The sequence below is a fragment of the Macaca fascicularis genome, chromosome 8, assembly GCF_037993035.2.
Source record: "Macaca fascicularis isolate 582-1 chromosome 8, T2T-MFA8v1.1".
NCBI lineage: Eukaryota > Metazoa > Chordata > Mammalia > Primates > Cercopithecidae > Macaca > Macaca fascicularis.
The window spans coordinates 9,362,501-9,382,710 of NC_088382.1; the positions used below are offsets into that span (position 1 = coordinate 9,362,501).

Genomic DNA, 20,210 nt, shown 5'->3' on the forward strand with positions numbered 1-20,210 from the left:
GTGTGTGTGTGAGCGTGTGTTTGTGTGTGAGTATGTGTGTCTGTGTGTGTGAGACTGTGTGTGTGAGTCTGTGTGTGAGTGTGTGTGTGTGTGAGTCTGTGTTTGTGTGTGTGTGTGTCTGTGTGTGTGAGCGTGTGTGTGTGTGTGAGCGTGTTTGTGTGTGTGTGAGGGTGTGTTTGTGTGTGTGTGTGTGAGTCTGTGTGTGTGTGTGAGCGTGTGTTTGTGTGTGTGTGTGAGCGTGTGTTTGTGTGTGTGAGCGTGTGTGTGTGAGCGTGTGTTTGTGTGTGTGTGTCTGAGTCTGTGTGTGTGTGTGTGAGCGTGTGTTTGTGTGTGAGTGTGTGAGCGTGTTTGTGTGTGAGTGTGTGTGAGCGTGTGTTTGTGTGTGAGAGTGTGTTGAGCGTGTGTTTGTGTGTGAGAGTGTGTGTGTGTGTGTGTTTGTGTGTGAGCGTGTGTGTGAGCGTGTGTGTGTGAGTGTGTGAGCATGTGTGTGAGTGTGTGTGAGCGTGTGTTTGTGAGTGTGTGTGAGCGTGTGTTTGTGTGTGAGTGTGTGTGTGAGCGTGTGTTTGTGTGTGAGTGTGTGTGAGCGTGTTTGTGTGTGTGTGTGTGAGCGTGTGTTTGTGTGTGAGTGTGTGTGTGTGAGAGCGTGTGTTTGTGTACGTGTGTGCCTGCAGAGCTGTTGGCATGGTCAGCGTGTGGTTAGAGGTTGCCCTTCTGGGAGGTTCCGATTTTCTGGCTCCTCACCCCCAGCTCTGTGGCTACATCCAGGTATTAAACCAAGATGGCTTTACACATCCTTTGCCCCTGTATCACACAAGATTTTCCAAGGGGGTGTAGTGAGGATTGAGTAACAGACAGCGGAGGGTGAGAGACGGAAGGGGAAAGCAAGAAGCAGCAGTAGGCAGGGCTTATCGCTGCCCTGGGGTTTGAAGCCGGTTACCAGCACCCATTTTCCAAAACCAGCCTGCCCACATGGCTGTCTGCCCACCTCAGTGGAAAAAGGTGTTGCGGCATCAGTTCCTGCAGCGGTGCTACTGGGTAAGGCTGGGCGAGGGGGGAGGGCTGATGTGGGCGGTGTGTGGGAGGGTTTCCTCTCGGTGGCGTGTGTATGTGTGCACACACGTGTGTGCCTCACAGGCTGACCACAGACCGAAACTTTTCTGCTGAGAGTTCCAGTTTTAACCGGGCCACCAGATGTGCTTCCTGCCAGCTAGAGCTCTTGGCTAAAACCCTCGTCTCCACTCTGCTCTTTACCTCACGGAGTCTGGAAGCTTCTGCATGTGAATGTGAGGGACACTGAGGACCAGTCCAGGGTAGCCAAGGAGGTCCAGCACTCTCAATTCCCTGGTGGCAGAAAGCGGGGCTGTTCTCCAGGGCTCAGAGAAGTCATGTCCCTGGCACCTGTGTGTAGCTCAGGCCTGCCCATCAGCGTGGGCTCAATGCCAGGGCTGTGCAAAGGCTGAGGGGCCCTGGTATGGGATGTCCTACAGGAGATGTCTGTGGGCACCGTCTAAGGAAGAGACGAGGTCACAACAGAACACACTTGCCTGCTGGGTTCAAGGAAACTCTCGCTCACTCTGTGTTTCCCATGACATCCATTCACCCTCTCCTCCTTTGGAACAGAACAGCTTGGTTCCAACACAGCTGCCTGGGTCTAAGGCTCCGTTCCCTAGGCTCCCTCACAGCTGCGTGAGGCAGGAGGCCCAGTGGCCAGGGTTTGCAAATCCAAGTGCAGTGGGTGACCTTGGGGATGTCTGCCTAGAGGAAATTGGCCTTCCGTGCCCCCTGACTTCTCCTGCTGGCTGAAGAGCGGTTGGGGTGGTAAGGCACGAGCGGCCATTGTGGGCAGCAGGTGACACATGCCACCCCTCTTCTGCACCTGGTACTTCACCAACCTGGGCCGACATGTCAATCAGCCTTGGGAGTGACAATCTGCTGCCTTCATCCGTCTTCAGGAAATCCAGCAGGCATCCTAAGAAAAGAGAAGTTGCAAGTGCCCTTCTGCAAAGTGGCCCAGCCCTGGTGGTGCTGGGTCACTCTCCAACTCTCCCTGGTGTGAGCGGCTCCCCACTGGGGGTGGGAAGTGGGAGTTTGTGCCCTCAGATCTCTCGGTGCATCAGGAAGGATCTACCTACTGCTGCCGAGTGCCTTCCACTTTACAAAATGCTGCCTCAGCACCCCGGGAGCAGCCAATATGCCAGCAGTTGCCCAGAAGTTAGGTTTCAGCCAGGTGCAGGGACCTGTCTGAAGTCACCCAGCTGGAAGCTGGGAATGGAATCCCAGTTCTGACTCGAAGGTTCATGCCCCTTGTCTTTTCCCCCATGTCAGCCTCGCTCCCTTGATCCCCGTTGGCAGACACCCTCTGCCTCTGAGGACCAGGCATCAGCAAGAAAGCACCAGAATAAAGAGAACTGTCCCCCAGGTTTGGTGCAGGGGACAAATGCAGCTCCCCCTGGAATCGGAAAGCTGAGAGGGATGGATGCTTGACCTAGGGGCAGGCTAGAGGCGCCCCCAGCACAGCCTCCGACCAGGGCCCCCTTGGTGACGGTTGTTAGGGAGCTGTATCAACATGGGCATGTTAGGATCCTACAGGAGCAGTGTGCCGTCAGGGTCATAGGAGGGGTGAGAAGGTCAAAGGCTGAGGCCCGATTCCAGACCTACTGCCCCATAAGAACTTGGCCATGCCATGGACCTTGGAGGCCATCAAGCCCAACCTCTCTGGCCATCCTTGTAAAATATTCACACAGTTGTAAATGGTTGCATGACCAGGAAGCAGGAGACCTGGATCTAGTACCATCCCTGTACGTCTGGCCAGGTGCTCGTTTGACTTTGCAATGCTCAGCCCCTCCCAGCAGGCATCAAAAAGTGCTAGGCACAGAAGGACCACTCCAGAAATGCTGTCTGAACTGCTCCTGGGCTGAGAACATGGCTCTGTCAGAACCACTTCACCCTCCCTCCGTGCCTGCCCCTCCCTCCCTCTCCTCTGTCCCTCCCTGCCCCCACACTGTGCCATACCCTAGATCTGCAGGACCCCCTGGCCTGATGAGCCCACCACAGCGGACCCTCCTCCTCCTGCTAAGTCCATCCCTCCCGCCTCACTCTGAGGATGCAGCTCTGCGGGGGACACCACCTCTGGCCATGTACTCGGTGACAATGTAGATGGGCTCCTTGGTGACCACGGCGTAGAGTCGGACCAGCCGCTCATGCTGCAGGGCCTTCATCACGTTGGCCTCGCCCAGAAAGGCTTCTGGAGACATGGTTCCCTCCTTCAGCGTCTTAATGGCCACCTTCATGTTGTTTTTGTAGTAACCTGAGCCCAGGGGAGTGAAGAAGCCACTCAGAAGGCAGAGAGCTCGCTCGGAGGTGATCCTTTAACCAAAATCAGGGTAAGTGCCCAGGTGCCATGCTATTCCAGGTGCCAGAGCTGGAACGTGCAGCTCTGGAGGCCATGGTTGTGTGGGGTTTACCTTGTGTCCCAGGCCCCTTCTATACGGGGCCTCAGGCAGTGGAGGAATGTACCCTGTCTTGGGGGCATTTCACCTATTTGCACCACACCCAGGGCCTGTGTCCCTTCCTGCATGGAACCTGCCTCCTTCCCCCACCCCTCCCCTACATAATGAATCTCTTCTATCACACAATGGCTCCTTGGTGGAAATAAGCACGCCACTGGGGTACATAGGGCAGGAGGACAAGGTGTGGGGGCCTCCTTCCCTCCTTCTGGAGCCCCATGGTGGTCCTGTCCCACTCCTTAAACTACCTGTATTTCCACACTCTCCCTGCACCCCATGAAGTCCCCTGAAGGGCGAAAGACAACTCTACTCGTGTTTCTAGAGGACCTGGGCCTTGGCAGGGACCTGGGTGCAGCTCCTGCCAAAGGCACAAGGCATCAGCCCCAGGTAAGGGAGGACTCATGGAGCAGTCCAGGGATAAAATGGAACACGAGTTTTATATCCTGGTGGTCAGGGTGGGGGACAGGTGTCAGCAGTGATGGAAATGTGAGGACACCGGGCCTGGAGCGTCAGTGACCCGGCCAAAGCCCCACGGCTGCCTTCGGTGTGCACTCAGGCTCTGGAATGTCATGGCTCATCACATTTAACCTCCTGTTTCCATCTGGGTGATGGAAAGCTAAGGGGAGTCAGTGCGCCACTGCAGCTCAATGGCAAAGCCAGCTTCAGAGAGAGAACGAAGGAGGGAGCGACTTGGGGGCTTGGTGAGCTGAATTATGTTCCTGCTCTACTACCGCGATAAGCCACCCCAGCTGTTACAACGCGGCTCTGTACCTCCACTGCCTCCTCTGTAAAACGGGCATCCTCGCCTCTGTCCTCGCTCCCTCTCAAGACTTCCGGAGGAGGGATGACATGCTATGAAAATACTGCACCTGGACTCAGGATGCGGCGTGGGTGGAACGGGGGGAGAGCACACTCACCCATCCAGACTTCGCCAAATTGTCCAGACCCGAGTTTCCTGACCAGCCTGAGAGACTGCCGGGGGATTTCCCATTCATCCTGGGCCCAGGGGTTCTGTGGGGCCAGGCTCACACAGGGCAGGGTCAGCCTCTGGCATAGACCATCCCCCTTCTCTGCATTAGGGAAGAAAAGACAGGGCTGGGGGTTACCAGAGCAGCCGGGCTCTGCCTTGGGAGCTGTATCATTCCTAGCTGGGCCCCTCCCTCCCCAGCCATGGGTGTGTGCACACGCCTGCACATGCACACACACTCAATTCTTTCTCTCTGTCTGCATAAAGCAGGGCATGCTACCTCTAAAATCCACCTGCTCACTCTCAGACTGAACATGCTTGCTACTCTCTAAGGGATTCCCTGCTGAGCCAGGAGAGGGAATTACGGCCACCAGTTCACGGTGCTCAGAGTTGCTACCTCCTTAGGTCTAACTTTGGGACAATCTTTCCATCCCCCAAGGTGGCACCAATGACTCACGCAATTGGAAATCTTAGCAAGAGATACAGGAGCTCTTGGTACAAGTCCCTGCCCCCATTGCACGCTCCCCTCTTACTAGAATAGTGCTGCACCAGGGCCTGGAGCGAGGGGAAGGTGATCCGGGGGGAGATGTAGTAACCCCCTTCGTCCAGGGAGCGGATCTTATAGTGCTTGATCAGCTCCCCCTGGGTGGTGACGTCCTTCACAGACAGGGAGAAGGCACCTGGAGGGTTCATGGAGACACACACAAGAGAAGTAAGGCACAAAGACAAAAAAAAAAAAAAAAAAAAAAAAAAACGGGACTGGGATTTGGGCCTCATTTTTAAGCTTTGAAAAAGTTCCCCAATTCTGTTCTTCATTGTCACCACTCCCTCCACAAGTTCCCTTTCCCTGCATCTCCACCTCCACCCTTTTGGAAGCCTCCTCTGTAAGTTCCATCTGACTCTGACCTTGACATCCCCTCACTGTCCCCCAAAACTCAGCTGGGGAATCACAGAGCCCTGCGGCAGGTAGGACAGTTTCTCAGCAATCATGTGGGTCCCCACTTGGACACCTGGTCACTCGGGGACCCTTTGTCATGGACTATTGAAAAATCTAGGCTCACTGGAGGGACTACGCGCTTGTATTTTCTGGCTAAAGAGGGTATCCTTACTCCTACAAGCAGATAGCCAATCACAGCTGCAAGTACCCATGTCCATGGCGGAGAGTGTAATAAGCTATTCCCAGGGGCTCTGTTCAAATTCATTTGCTGCGTGTTACATACACCTATTATTTTATCTTCTAGGTTAATGTTTTCCTGCAGGCAAGTGGTAGCAGATGTCAAGGGTTAAGGACAATTTAGGAGGTAAGAGTTTCCAGGTAGGAAACGTTTTTCCATGAACTTGATGTTTTTTATAAAATGCATCTGTCCAGCTACCTGGGTACCATGACCTCACCCCGCCCCCTACCCATTATTTGGGAGATGGGGACGCTGGGGCCCAGAGAGTTCGCGGCAGGCTGGGGGGCTCCCGGTTCCCCGAGTGGGCGCCTACCACGAGCAGTACCACGACTCCCCGCCAGGGGTCAGGCACGGACCCCTCGAGCTCGGTGTGCACGCTTGGTTTTCCGCGTGTTTGACTTAAAGCTCTTTCCTCTCCTGTCCATTCCCCCGCCTCAACCCCCTTCTACCCTCCAGTTTCCCTCAGCCAATGTGCGTCTCTCATCACCTACTCGCAAAAGGACGCCCAGAGGCGTACGCCAGCGCGCCTTGCTGTTACAGCAGCCCTGCTACATGCCCACCCCAGCCTAAGCCCAGACCTTGCAAACCGTCTCCCCGACCCTGCCGGGGTGCAGCTGTGCCCCCAGTCTCTAAGGAACCCGAGCCTGGCCTTAGGGAGTTCATTCATCAAGGGCTTTTCTCTCCATTTTGTAGGCTGCCCTTGTGTCAGGTGCCTCGGGCGATGAGACCAGGAGCCCGCTCTCCACGCAGTGACGCTGCCCAAGCTGGTGCCTTAGGGCCCCTCACTTGCCTGGGCTGCTCTAAGACCCGGTCCCTGATGGCTTCTGACAATTTGGTATCCTTCGTAAAGAGGACCTCAGATCCCATCAGCTTCAGTTTCACAAAACTTGGATCCCCTGCCTCTGTGGTATGTCTGGACTGCCCTGGGCAGGCAAGGCCTGGTTCTGAGGTTAAGATTTCTCAGCACTGAAGGACTGCCTGCCTTTGAGCTGTGAAACTAGTCCATCCTCACACAGACACCAATAAACTGAGGCTTGAGAGGCTCAGGGACACCCCGGAGGCCACAAGGGGTAGAACTCACTCCCCTGCTTCCATCCCTGTCTTGCATTCACTGCTGTGGCTCCCAGAAGCAGAGGGGTCCTGCTTTGGAGTTGTGTGTGTGTGCATACATATGTGTAAGGTGTGTACATGTGTTGCACACGTGTGCATTACATCTGTGCATATGTGCACATGTATACATGTGTGCATGTCTCATGTGTGCGTGTATGTGTGCATGTGTGTGTGCATATGTGCAGGTGTGGATGTGTGTATATGGGTGCATGTGTGCATATGTGCACATGTGTGCATGTGTATATGTGTGCACACTTGCCTGTGCATGCACGTGTGTATATATGTGCATTTATGCGTATGTGCATGTGTGTGAATGAGTGCATGTGTATGTACGTGTGCTGGGGTGAGGATGGTTGAACAGTCCTGCAGCCCTGGTCCCCTCTGGCCACTTCCCAGTTTGGACTGGCTTCCTGGGGTGGACATGGACAGGAAAAGATGCCAGACTCACAGAGAACCCCTTCTTCCTCTATAGCAGATTGGGTGGGGGGCGGGCGGGCTTTCACCTTAGCAATAGGCAATGGTTGAAATAGCATTTCCAGGGTGACATGACATGATGTTTGGGATTTGCTTTGAAAGAGTAGGGGCGGAGTGGGGGATACAGAAGAAACAAGACTGGCTCGGTTGATAATTGTTAAAGCTGGCTGTTGGGTACCAGGGGTTCCACCTAACTATTTTCTCTACTTCTGTATATGTTTGAAATGTCCTGGAACAACAATAAAACATTTATGTCATCTCCAGTGATTCCCAAATTGTTTCTTGTACAGAGGTGCTCTGCCACAAAAATGGAAATGTGACAATAGCCAATATGCATATAAATATAAAATGGATATATCTATGTGTATGTATATGTCTATATATGCATTCATTGGCACATTCCAAGAAATCCTGCACAGAGCACCCCAGCTTTCCCATGCACCCCTCCTGTTCCCCAACCTGGTCCTGCCCTTCTGTAGGGCAACAAGGCCTCATGATATCCCCAGAGAGTCACAGGGTGCTATGACAGCTTTTCATACTCTGGGTTTCCACTCTCTGGCTGCTGTTCTTGAGCCACAGATGGAACCAATGGACGGCCCAAGGGTGCTCCCACCAGGTGACACCTCTGTCCATCCTCATCGTCCCAACCACAGGGAACCAGACTCATATTCCAGCCACTCTCTCTCCCTTTCCTCCTCTGATGTCACTGTCACTATCTCCTCTCCAGTTAAAATTGGCCACAAGGCTGTAGCCGGTCCCTGTGGACAGCTTCCTGATAAGCAAAGCATTCTTCATACTGTGTGGGAAGTCCCTGGGTCACCCTAGCTTGCCACATTGTAGAGCTTGGGAATCCTCTCAGCCCCTCTGAGATGACGTGGTCACTGGTGCTTTGGGCTCTGATGCTTACTGTTAGCCTCCAGCAAGTCACTTCCTGTTCTAGGGGCTCCCTTTCCTCATCTGTCAAATGGATTAGTATCTTACAGATGAAAAGCTAGTGGCCAGTGAGCACCAGGGACCATAATAGGGTTCGGTGCAGCACATGCATTAACAGCCCCAAACTGGAAACAACCCAATGCCCACAGCATACGAATGGCTCGCTTGACTCTGGAACGGTCACACCCAGGATTCTGTATAGCAATCAACATGAACAGTCTTACCATCCTCAATCACATGAATGAATCTGTTACGGGCTAAATCGCGTGCACTCCCAATTCCTATGTTACAGTCCTAACCCTCAGTGCTGAGAAAGTGACCTTATGTGGAGACAGAGCCTTTAAAGGGGTGATTAAGTTAAAATGAGGTCATATGGGTGGGCCCTGATCCAATATGACAGGTGTCCTAATAGGAAGAGATTAGGACACAGACATGCGTGGAGGGATGGCCACATGAGGACACGGAGAAGACTGCCGTTAGCAAGCCAAGGAGAGAGCTCTTGGGAGGAGCCAGTGCTGCTGACACCTTGGTCTTGGACTTCCAGCCTCCAGAGCTGTGAGATAATAAACTTCTGTGCTGGAGCAACCCAGTCTGTGCCACGTTGTTAAGGCAGCCCAGGAAACTAACACAGAATCTCACAAACACTGCTGAGTGACAGGAGCAAGACACACAGAAACAAAAACAGTGATTCTATCTGCATAAAGCTGAAAAACAGACAAGACATGGTGGCAAAACCATAGAGAAAAAGCAAGGAAGGATTTTGACCCAAGTCAGGACAGCAGGTAGCTCTTGGGGGTGGGGGTTGACTCAGGAAGGAGCCCAAGTAGGGGGGGTGAGGAGGTTCCTGGTGGTCTGGGATGCTCTATCTCTGGGCTGTGATTACACAGGGATTTGTTTATGATTACCCTGTATAATTTAGAATTACACACTCATACTTCATGCAAGCTTTATATGTGTTTTATATTTTACACCAAAAAAAAAAAAATTAAGAAGGAAAGAAAGCCAAATGACAGAGAAAGAGAGAAGACCCCTGAGGGTGATGGCAGCGATGTTTTGCTCAGTCAGTGGATTTGATCTCATGAGTGTCTAGACTAGCATGGGCTCCCCACAATCACACCCCCTTCCTTTACATCAGGGCACAGGCCACTTCCTCGCGTGTGCTACCTGCAGCCTCTGGCTGAGATGATCTTGAAGGATTCTTTGAGCTCCCCCGCAATCCTTGATTCCAAAGAGGTTGGTGGTTGAGGGCTCAGGGTTCCCCCTTCCCTGGCCCCCACTGGCCTCGGTGTTACTGCTGACTGGGTAGCAGGGCCAGTCTGATGTGGGACCACCCTGTCCACCCAGCTTCCTGTGCCCAGGTGGTTTCCAGTCTAGACAGGGAGGACTGTTTGTGTGGACAGCCTCCACGTCAACTCCTGGGCAGGGCCTGGACTGGGAGGGACACAGGTCCAGAAGCTGCTGGTTCTCCCGGAAGTCACCCCTTCCCCTCTCACTCCAGGGCCAGGCCTCTGGAGGGGGCTTCCCAGGACGCACTGGGCAGGGAAGGCAGGCAAGGCCACCACGCCTACCTTTGTTGGTTTCACTCTCTCTGATAAGAAAGGAGCCGGTCTTGTTGATTGGAGCCAGAAGCTGCCTCTCGGCCTCCTTCCGGCTCAGTGATCTAAAGAACCACCTGGAAAACGGCAGGAATAGGTGAACCTCAGAGGGACCCTGCTCCTCGGAGTATCCCCACTGAGCCTCCCTCCTGCGCTGCCTGTCCCCAAGAAATAAAATCTAGCATTTCTGCTCCCAGTCGGCCCAGAGCTCTGCTCCTCACACCATGATGGAGTCAGCGCCCTCTGACCCCCTGCCCTTTCCGTCCCGCTTCCTGTCAGCCCTGAACTCACTGTTTTCCTAGAATGAAACAAGAACACTAGTTGGGTGACCTTTGTTAATTTTGCTTTGGAAAAATGCACCTGATCACTCTCCCCAAAGCACAGCTGCGTATCTCAGGCACGCGCCTGCCTCCTTGTGGTCTGAGATCTGAATTAGGCAAACTGCTAAGACTCTCTGAGCAGGGACCCCAGGATGCTCCCTTCAGTATGTGGTTGCTGTGTGCGGAGAGCCCCACGGTTCCCCACACTGTTCCGGGGAAAGACGCAGGGCCCACAGAAGACTCATTGCTGGGCCTCAGTCCTCCGGTAGAGCGAGTCCCTGTGAGCAGATTCGTGGGGGCTCTGGCTGGCCGAGACCGATGTTTCCAGTGCCATGGGGACATGGGGGATGAGGGCGCTGGGGGATTAGAAGGTTGGGATCTTGCTTTCATGTTAGTCAGTTCTGAACAAGGCCACCCTCCTAGGAGTCCCCGAGGGTTGAGCTCTGAGTCCTGCCTATGGAGGCTATAGGGGAGTCCTTGCTGGTCATGGTGCCTCCCCATTAGCCTTCGAGGCCATCAGACACTGGGGACGGTTCCATCCAGGGAAGCCAGGAGAAGGAATGCTTTTGTTTAGCTGGGAAGAGTGGCTTGCTCAGTGTCACACAGCAGTCTGAATGTGTCTGGAGCCGGCAGAGAGACCTTTCCCAGCAGAGCTCATTTCCTGTCCCCTCTTTGCCGGTGCCTGCAGGCTCCCTGGTCAGTCCCATTTTGGCCCTGCCCTGCCTAGCAGCCCAGGGAGCAGAAACAGTGACTGCACCTTGGCTCAAGGGGGTTCCCATGCCCACCTACCTTTCCACTTCCAGGCTCTCCACTCGGGCCACAAAGTTGCTGGGCACGTAGCCTTCTCTTCCTGTGACGAGCGACTTGGCCAACCACCAGTCTCCAGTTCTAACGGGACAGGGGAAACAGAGATGTGATCATGGCCCCTGTGGGCCCGTCTCTGGGCAGCTCCCAGGCCTCCTCAAAGCCATCTCTCCCTGGAGGGCAGAGAATCCACAGAGGTAGACAGCACGGCAGGCAGGAAGGGACTTGTGTCCACTGCTCAGTGGTACGGTGGCTATCTGGGCAAGTTCTAGGGGGAAGAGCTAATCTACACAGCCTGACCAGCCCAACGGGGCACAGGGCTCCAGCCAACAGCCTTCCTCTTGATGAATGGGACGTGTTCAGAGCTTGGTGAGTGACTGGGGACAAGCTTTAGAAAAACACGGTTGGGTGGCCTGTATAGGATCAGTAGTCAGGACTTTTGTGAGCTTGGTTCAAGGCCATTGCAGAACTTCAAGAACCAAATCAGACCCTCAGTGCTCCACAGGACAAGCCTGGCCGCTGAGAGAGAGCTGACCTAGAAGGAGTTTCTGAGAAGGACACGGGAAATGAGCTAAAGTGGGACTGGTGTGTGTAATCCATGTGGGCTCCCGTCTTGAGAAGGAGACAAATATGGACACAACTGACTTAAATGCAAGGCTGTCACGGAACAGCCAGACCAGCCTGCATAAAGGACAAGGTCCGCATGCTCAAAGGAGTCAGAAGGGCTGCATGGAGGTGGTGGCATGGAAGTGGGCTTTGAAGGATGAGCAGGAGGTTGTGAATGGAAACCACTTCACCAGAAAGACTCTGGAGAGGAAGACAAAAGGGTCCAGGGCTGGGGGCGGAGCAATGGAGAAGACTTCCGGGGTCAGCCATGGAGGATGTGGTGGGCAGAGAAGGGAGAGATGTGTGTGTGGGGGGGGGGGTCCTGCAGGGACAGGGGATGGCGTCCTGGAACCTCACCCCTTCAGGACTTGTAGCTTCTCCCCCTTCAGCATCTGCAGGTCCCGGTCATTCCTGGCAGCGTAGTCATACAGGGCTACCACGAAATGCTCGTCTGAAAGGAACAAGGGAGAGACCACTACCACTCGGGCCCACGAGCAGGAAGGTGGGACTGGGGTGAGCCCGGCTACCGAGGAGAACAGGCTTCTGCTTGCCCATGCTGGAAATGATGTTCTTATCAGCACAGACCCCGCCCCTGGCCCTGTGACCCCACCAGGGATGGGCTGTCCCCCAGAGCCCATCCTGTCCTCCTTTCTGGACCCACTAAGAAGCCCTATGTCCTGGACAGGGTGTGTGTGAGGAAGCTGATGGCTAGAGGTCAGCCACAGGGAGGCAGCCACTGCCGGGCTGCTGGTGGCCTCAGGCCCACATTGGGACCTAGTGCTGGGAGTCGCTCATCTTCTTTTTCTACAACTGGTCTCGGAGGCCCTTGAGCCTCCTCTTGTCCTTTTCCTCCTCTGCCCCCGCCTGCCTCTATCCCCAAAAGGAGTGGTCTTGCCACGTGGCAGCTGGAGCCCTGGCCTCTCCACTGTCTGTGCCCAGAGCCCCTGCCACACTATCTGTGGCTGCCAGTGACCCTGCCGGGCCCCCCGCCTTGCTTGTGGGCCCTGGACGGAAGGCAGGAAGAGGGCTCGGGAGCTTGGAGCACCGTCTTCAAATGAGCGCTGCTGTGACGAGGGCTCTCTGCACAGCCCTGGGAGCCACAGGACCCACCTGGTGAAGGTCACCTGGAGAGCGCTTAGCTTCCCCGGGTGAGGTGGCTCCGCTCTGTCACTGAGCTGAGTGGTGTGACCTTGGGCCGGTCACCTCTTCTTAGCAGGAAAGAGGGGGTCAGAATAGGTGACAGTGGTTCCCTGAAGTTTTAAGATTCGAATTCTGCTCACAAGTGTGACAGATTCTGAGCTTTTCCAGGGAAGGGGTCGCATCTACCTGTTGTCACCCCTTCGCCATTCCCGGGACAGAGTTGGGCTCTGTGTGCTGAATGTCCAGTGCTCATGGCGTGAGCAGGTTAGTGGGTGGGGCCCGGGCTGGCCGAGGCAGCCTTTCCCCACGCTGTGTGGATGTGGATGATGAGGAGGCTGCGCGAAGTCACTTTGAATGAGGCCACCCTCTTGGGAGTCCCCAGCGGTGGAGCCTCTGGCCCAGAAAGGCCAAGCTCATTCCCTGTGGTACCCAGCAGGTCAGCCCACCGGAGCAGAAGTGAAGTCTGGGGGCCAGGCATAGTGGTTCATGCCTGTAATCCCAGCACTTTGGAAGGCCGAGGCAGAGACCCATCTGGCCAACATGGTGAAACCCCCTCTCTACTAAAAATATAAAAATTAGCCCAGTGTGGTTGTGTGCACCTGTAATCCCAGCTACTCAGGAGCTGAGGCAGGAGAATCACTTGAACCCGGGAGGTGGAGGTTGTAGTGAGCCGAGATCGGGTCACTGCACTCCAGCCTGGGTGACAAGAGCGAGACTCTGTCTCAAAAAAATAAAAATAAAAATAAAGTGGAGTCTGGGGATCAGGGAGGGGGCGTGGGTGGTTAGGTGGTCAGCGGCGGGACTCTCGAAGTGGCTTGGAGCGGGAAACAAGAAGGTGCCCTCCACAGGGGCAGACTGGGGCTGGAGGCGAGGGCCTGGGGCCACTGGCCCAACCCTTTGCATTTGGGAGTTAGAATCTTTGAACGCTTGGGTTTGATGATGCTGTGTGTCTTCCCTGGCACTCTTGTTCTTGTTCTTGTTTACAGTTTGTAAAGTCTTCCATTTTTTCAAAGTCCCCCCCAGGCTCAGGCATACTAAAGAAACTTGTTCTTAGTTCCTGAAGAGACCCCCGCAAGGCGCACAGAGCTGGGACCTCTCTCAGCTTCCCTGTTTTCTCTTCTCCAGCCCTCAAGCTGCTCCCGACTTGTCTTTGTTCCAACTCCACAAAGCTGCGACCTGGGGGAGAGGGCTGTGGAGCCTCAGGTTCCCAAACCACCCTTCTTACCTTCTTCCAGGTGCTCTTTGGGCGGTGGAGGAGTAAGGTGGTTGAAGACAACCTTGGGTAGAAAACACACACTTGAGTTATTTTAGTCCCTGCCGCGTGGGTGGCGCCTGGGGGGATGAGACTGCAGAGCAGGGTAGTGAGGGTATCTCCAGGGACCTACTGTAGGAGGAGAGGCAGCTGCCTGTGGGGGCTGCACAGGGCCATTCTGTACCCGGGGACCAGCACCACCCTCAGACAGACCCCACCCTCTGCTGCCTTCTCCCTTACCGCATGGGGGGACGCCCCGGTGTGGAGAAGAGGCAGCTGTGGACAATGAGGGACAGCCCAATCACTTGGGCTTCATGTCCTGGCTCTACCATTACAAGGTCAAATTGTAAATGGGTATTTGTTGACAAGAAAAAATATTTAAAAAGCGTATTTCCCCAAAACTTGACAAGCATATTTGTAGGTATGTATCCTGTAGAGAAACTTTTGCGTATGTGTACCAGGGAATGTGTGCAAGAGTGTTCCTAGCAAAAATAATAATACATAAACAATTTTTCTTTTGAGATGGAGTATCGCTCTGTTACCCAGGCTGGAGTGCAGTGGTGTGATCTTGGATCACTGCAACCTCCGCCTCCTGGGTTCAAGCAATTCTCGTGCCTGAGCCTCCTGAGTAGCTGGGATTACAGGTGCCCACCATCGTGCCCAGCTAATTTTTGTATTTTTAGTAGAGACGGGTTTTTGACATGTTGGCCAGGCTGATCTTGAACTCCTGGCTTCAAGTGATGCACCTACCTCAGCCTCCCGAAGTGCTGGGATTACGGGCGTGAACCATCATGCCCGGCCAATACATAAACAATTTTAAAACATGGAACTAACCCTCATGACAGAAGAATAAACAAATTACAGTATACTCCTGCAATAAAACAATGAGCTACAGCCACGTGCATCAACGTAGATATGTTTTACATGCATAACACGGAGCCAAAACCCCAGTCTCAGAAGCATACGTGCTGTTTGCTGTAGTTGACTTAAAGTTTACAACATGAATAATGAAACGAAATATTGTTTAGGGGTAATACATATGTGATAATATTAAAAAGCAAAGCTAAGGAATGATAAACAGATTCTGGGTACTGGGGCCCGGGGTGAGGGCTACAAACAGGGCAGGGAGGAGGGAGATTCAAAGGAACGACTCTCTTTCTGTGTCTGAAGTTGCGAGGTGGCTGTACAAGTGTGCGCTTTGCTGTGTTCTTTCAACCCGACATATGTTACAAATATTCTTTTCTTAATTCCTTATTTATTGAACACAATTTTGAAGTAGCATTTTGCAAAATGATATGCATGTATGTTTCTATTAAAAACAGGAACACGTGAAAGGACACAGAAGAAAGGTCTCGAGGCAGGAGCTCTGAAGAGCTAACACTGGTCACTCTACATAGTGGAATAATGAGTAATCATATTTTTTTCATATACATATTAGGTGACTCTTTTAAGTTAAAAAAATTCCAGGTGCTACTACTTATTATCATATAATTTTGGGGAAATTACTCAATCAGACTAAGTCCAAGTTTCCCCATTTGATCAATTACTTATTCAATAAACATCTTGTGGTTGTGCGCTGAGCCCGGCGCTAAAGTGGGACACAGATGGGCAAGATGCCTGGGTTCATCTAGGAAGTGGGATTAGTAATCCCCATCTCCCCATCAGGTCCCTGTTAGGATAAAGAGATGACCACGTGGACATGCGGATAGCACAGGAGAGAGGGTCCAGGCATGGCTGCCAACTGCCCCAAACCAAAAGCGGTTACTGGTCAGGGAGTAGGGGGCACAAAGAGTCATCTAAAAATGTACCTTCAGGCCAGGCACGGTTGCTCAAACCTGTAATCCCAGCACTTTGGGAGGCCAAGGCAGGTGGATTACCTGAGGTCAGGAGTTCGAGACCAATCTAGCCACATGGTGAAACTCTGTCTCTACTAAAAATACAAAAATTAGCCAGGTGTGGTGGAGTGTGCCTGTAATTCCAGCTACTTGGCAGGCTGAGGCACGAGAATCACTTGAACCCAGGAGGCAGAGCTTGCAGTGAGCCAACGTCCCACCACTGCACTCCAGCCTGGGCAGCAGAGAGAGACTCTGTCTCAAAAAAAAAAAAAAAAAAAAAAATGTGTCTTCAGATATGCAGTAGCCATCAAAGGGCACTAACTGCTTTATAAACAAATCAAGCTGCACGACTAGGAAAATGCATTCCCCACCAATAAGACCTTTTCACTTGAAATTTCACTTTTTTTTCCTTTGGAAAGTTTTCCTCATTTAAAATGCCCATAGGATTCCAGGAAAACTCGAGAACCTGCTCGGGAGGTGAGGACAGGCACCCTCCTGTTTCATGATGCTTATCCCAGGAAAGCAGGCTCTTTGGAATGCCAGCGGCAATGCCACATAGGGGAGAAGGGTCTCTAGGAGCTGCTGGGGAGAAGAGAGGCAGTAGCTGCTGCTAGATACTAGGATCCTTCCTTATGACACCCTCTCCCCAAGCTGACCTTTTTAAATTCTTTTTTCTCTTCAAGGCTGCCTTTGAGAAATGAGCTCTGGCTAAGAATTATTGGGAACTAACCAGGCCGAGTCCTGTGCGTATTATATTGCATGGCACACCTGCTTATACATTGCAGATCGTTACATCCCTATCAGGAAGGTACTTTTGCTATACCCATTTTACAGATGTGGACATTAAGGCATAAGGGAAGAAAGTAACCTGCTCTTGGTGGGTGGTGGGCAATCACTCACCAGTGGCGGCAGTGGCGGGGGGTCCTTGTCTTGGGCGCTGACCTTCAGGGGGCTCCATTGGCCCTTGTCCTTCTCCTTGATCGGCTTTTCCTTGTCCGGTTTTTTGCTGCTTACTAGCCCCATCCTGTCGGAGACACACAGCAGATGGAGGACGTGAGAGAGCGGGGCCTCAGATCCTCTGCACAGAGGGGCTCCTTCTGGGATGCCGGTGAGAAAGGTGGGGTGGAAGTCAGAATGTGGGTCGAAGCAGGTGGGTGAGCTAAATGTGTGTCCATCTTTTTTCAGGAGCCCATAGACCAGAAAGCTCTGCATTTAGGACACAGAAACCATCTGACGAGGGACAACCGCCAGAAACCGCTGGGGTGGATCCCAGTCCTCAGGGGACAGGAGCCTGAGCAGGAGGCCATGTGGTGTTCTAGAAAGAGCCCACCAATGTGTCTGGGTTTAGTCTTCGTTTTGTCACTGGCTGTGTCACTTGGGAAAGTGACATTTTCTCTCCGACCCCATTAGCTCTTTGGTAAACAGCAGGGGCTTTGTTAGAAGATGACTAAGGCTCTCTCCCACTCAGATTTTTGGGTGAGACACTATATACCTTTAGGACAGACTGAGAGCACAGGCATCGAGGCCCAGCTGTGGCTTCACAGTAACAGTGGGAGTCTCCTTAAAGTGGGGAAGATGTGGTCAGGTTTTTTTCTTTGGTAAAGAATTTTAGGATGACAGATGTGGGAAAGGCCCTTTTGACGCAATCAACACCATCATATTGTCAGCATCCTCATTCCAGGGGCTGCTATTTATATGTTAAGGAGCTTGCTCAGAGTCAAACAACTGGCCCATGCAGAGCCAGCTCTGGAGTCCAGTCTGACTGGAGACCACTGCACTCCTGTGCTTACATCGGGCTCTTCCCTGAGATGCAGATATCATAGAGAGGAAGCACCTAAATCCCCACGTGTGTTGGAAGGGCGTGTTGTTAGTGGTGATTTCCTTCGGATGTATGCACCATATTTCATCAATTCTAAGATGCACCTTTTTTTCACATTTCAATATCTCTGAACTGGGAGGTGTCTCACAATGGAGGATGCTTTGCAGTATAATTAGTAGCAGCATTTTTTTTTCTTTTTTAGTGATATATAAATTAAATGCTAGCCTTCCTATCAGTGGTGTCTTTGATTAAGTGAAACACAGTCATGAATTTCTTCCAGAGAGTTGAAAGCACATTCTTCATGTCACCGTTCCTCAAACCCACCTTGAAAAAGAAAACACTATAATAATTTCGGATATAGGACACCAAGCCACAGAAGCAAAAAATTCACAAGTATGTTTTTTTAAGTATGCGTTGCATACAGAACACATAATAATGTACAGTTTTAAAGAATGACACTTTTTATATGTAAGTATTTCTTTATGTGAGCTCGGATCAGCTTTACCACCAAGTGAATTACAGTGCCAGGGTTACAAGTATCACTTTAGTTTTCGGAGATTTAGGGTTTCAGAAGTTTGGATAAGAGATTATGGGTTTGACTGGGCACGGTGGCTCATGCCCATAATCCCAGCACTTTGGAAGGCCGAGGCGGGCAGATCCCTTGAGGTCAGGAGTTCGAGACCAGCCTGAAACCTCATCTTTAGTAAAAATACAAAAATTAGCCAGGTGCGGTGGCGCAGGCCTGTAATCCCAGCTACTCAGGAGGCTGAGGCAACAGAATCACTTCAACTTGGGAGGCGGAGGTTGTAGTGAGCCAAGATCATGCCATTGCACTCTAGCCTGGGCAACAGAATGAGACTCCATCTAAAAAAAAAAAAAAGAGAGAGATGATGGGTTTGTACTGGGGATGGCTACTGAATTTTACCAGGTGCCTATACAATATCTATCAATATGATATATGTTCACCTTTAATTTGTTAATGTTATAAATTATGTTGGTAAATTTTCTGTCATTGAAACATCCTTGCATTCCTGGAAAAAAGCTATTTGATTACAGCATATTAGTCTATTTGGCACACAGATGGATTCTTATTTGCTAATTATTTTGTTTTATTTTATTTTATTTGTTTTGAGATAGTGTCTTACTCTATTGCCTAGGCTGAAGTGCCACGGCCTAATCTTGGCTCACTGCAACCTCCGCCTCCCGGGCTAAGGTGATTCTCTCACCTCAGCCTCCCAAGTAGCTGGGATGACAGGCATGTGCTGCCATGCCCTACTAAATTTTTTATTTTTGGTGGAGACAGGGTTTTGCCATGTCATGCAGGCTGGTCTCAAACTCCAGAGCTCAAGTGACCCTCCCACCTTAGCCTCCCAAAGTACTGGGATTGCAGGTGTGAGCCATCACACTCGGCCCTATTTGCTAATATTTTACTTGGAATGAGAATCTATATTCCCAACGGAGATTTGTCTATGAGGCATTAGCATTAAGGTGCGCTAGCTTTGTAACAGATATTGAGGAGCTCTCTCTTTTTTTTTGCCTATGGTCTTGAGTGGTTTCATAACATCGGAGTTATCTGTTTTTCACAGGCTAAATAGAACTCAGTTATGAAGCCATCTGTGTCTGGGGCCCTTTCAAATAGTAAATCTTTAAAGACATTTCCAATCTCTTCTATAGGAATGATCTATTCCCATTTTTTCTCCTCCTTGTGCCATTTTGATGATTTATAGATTTTTAATTTCATCTACATTTTCCAATTCATTGCCATAGTTTTAGGTAGTATTGTCTTGTAATTATTATACTCTGTTCTCTTTTTTGATTGTGATGTTTTTCTTGTTCCTAATATAAATTGAATGTTCTTTTAATTAAAATTATAATTTGTAATTTGATAAAATCATCTGAAGCTTTACATGACTAAATTAAGTTTTAACCTAGCTTTATAATTACAAAATAGAAGATTGTAATCAAAACAGCATGAAATTGGAATAGTAAAAGTAGACAACAATCATCAGAGCAGAATAAAAAACATACAAACAGATTTTGGTAAATAGAGGAACTGCACATGTGAAAAAGATAGCATTTTAATTCAGTAGAAAATGGATAGTTTATTTTAATAAATGATATTAGGAAAATGGCTATTTACCTTAAGGAAAATACAATTGAACCCCTACCTCACACCATATTAAAAAATAAATTCTAGGTGTATGACTGAAAAAAATAAAAAACAAAAATGTAATTAAAAGAAATGGAAGAAACTGTGTACATAACCTAGAGTTTGGAGACAACTACAAACAAAGATAGAAGAGCCAGAAGCTAAGAGAGAACAAAAAATGTACAAATTCGTAAACATTAAAAATATTAGATGGTGGCCAGGCGCAGTGGCTCACACTTGTAATCCCAGCACTTTGGGAGGCCAAGATGGGCGGATCACGAGGTCAGGAGATTGAGACCATCCTGGCTAACATGGTGAAACCCCGTCTCTACTACAAATACAAAAAATTAGCCAGGTGCGGTGGTGGGTGCCTGTAGTCCCAGTTACACGGGAGGCTGAGGCAGGAGAATGGCATGAACCCGGGAGGCAGAGCTTGCAGTGAGCCGAGATTGCACCACTGCACTCCAGTCTGGGCGACAGAGCGAGACTCCGTCTCAGAAAAAAAAAAAAAAAAAAAAAAAATTA

General features: G+C 51.2%; 1 protein-coding gene across 3 annotated transcripts in view; it reads right to left on the reverse strand.

Moving 5' to 3' along the window:
- Nucleotides 1–20,210, reverse strand: part of BLK (BLK proto-oncogene, Src family tyrosine kinase) — a 75,278-nt gene that overhangs the window by 7,813 nt on the left and 47,255 nt on the right. For 2 of the 3 annotated variants that reach the window (XM_005562580.5, XM_045397850.3), the window contains exons 2-10: nucleotides 16,618–16,741; nucleotides 13,856–13,907; nucleotides 11,848–11,941; nucleotides 10,870–10,968; nucleotides 9,734–9,837; nucleotides 5,007–5,153; nucleotides 4,424–4,576; nucleotides 3,128–3,307; nucleotides 1,893–1,969 (exon numbers count right to left, since the gene is read on the reverse strand). In XM_005562580.5, the coding sequence (XP_005562637.2) occupies nucleotides 1,893–1,969; nucleotides 3,128–3,307; nucleotides 4,424–4,576; nucleotides 5,007–5,153; nucleotides 9,734–9,837; nucleotides 10,870–10,968; nucleotides 11,848–11,941; nucleotides 13,856–13,907; nucleotides 16,618–16,740 (1,029 nt within the window). In that variant the 5' untranslated portion in view covers nucleotide 16,741. Of the gene's footprint in view, nucleotides 1–1,892; nucleotides 1,970–3,127; nucleotides 3,308–4,423; nucleotides 4,577–5,006; nucleotides 5,154–9,733; nucleotides 9,838–10,869; nucleotides 10,969–11,847; nucleotides 11,942–13,855; nucleotides 13,908–16,617; nucleotides 18,401–20,210 lie in introns of all 3 variants that reach the window. The other variant, XM_073999958.1, reaches the window with a different exon arrangement.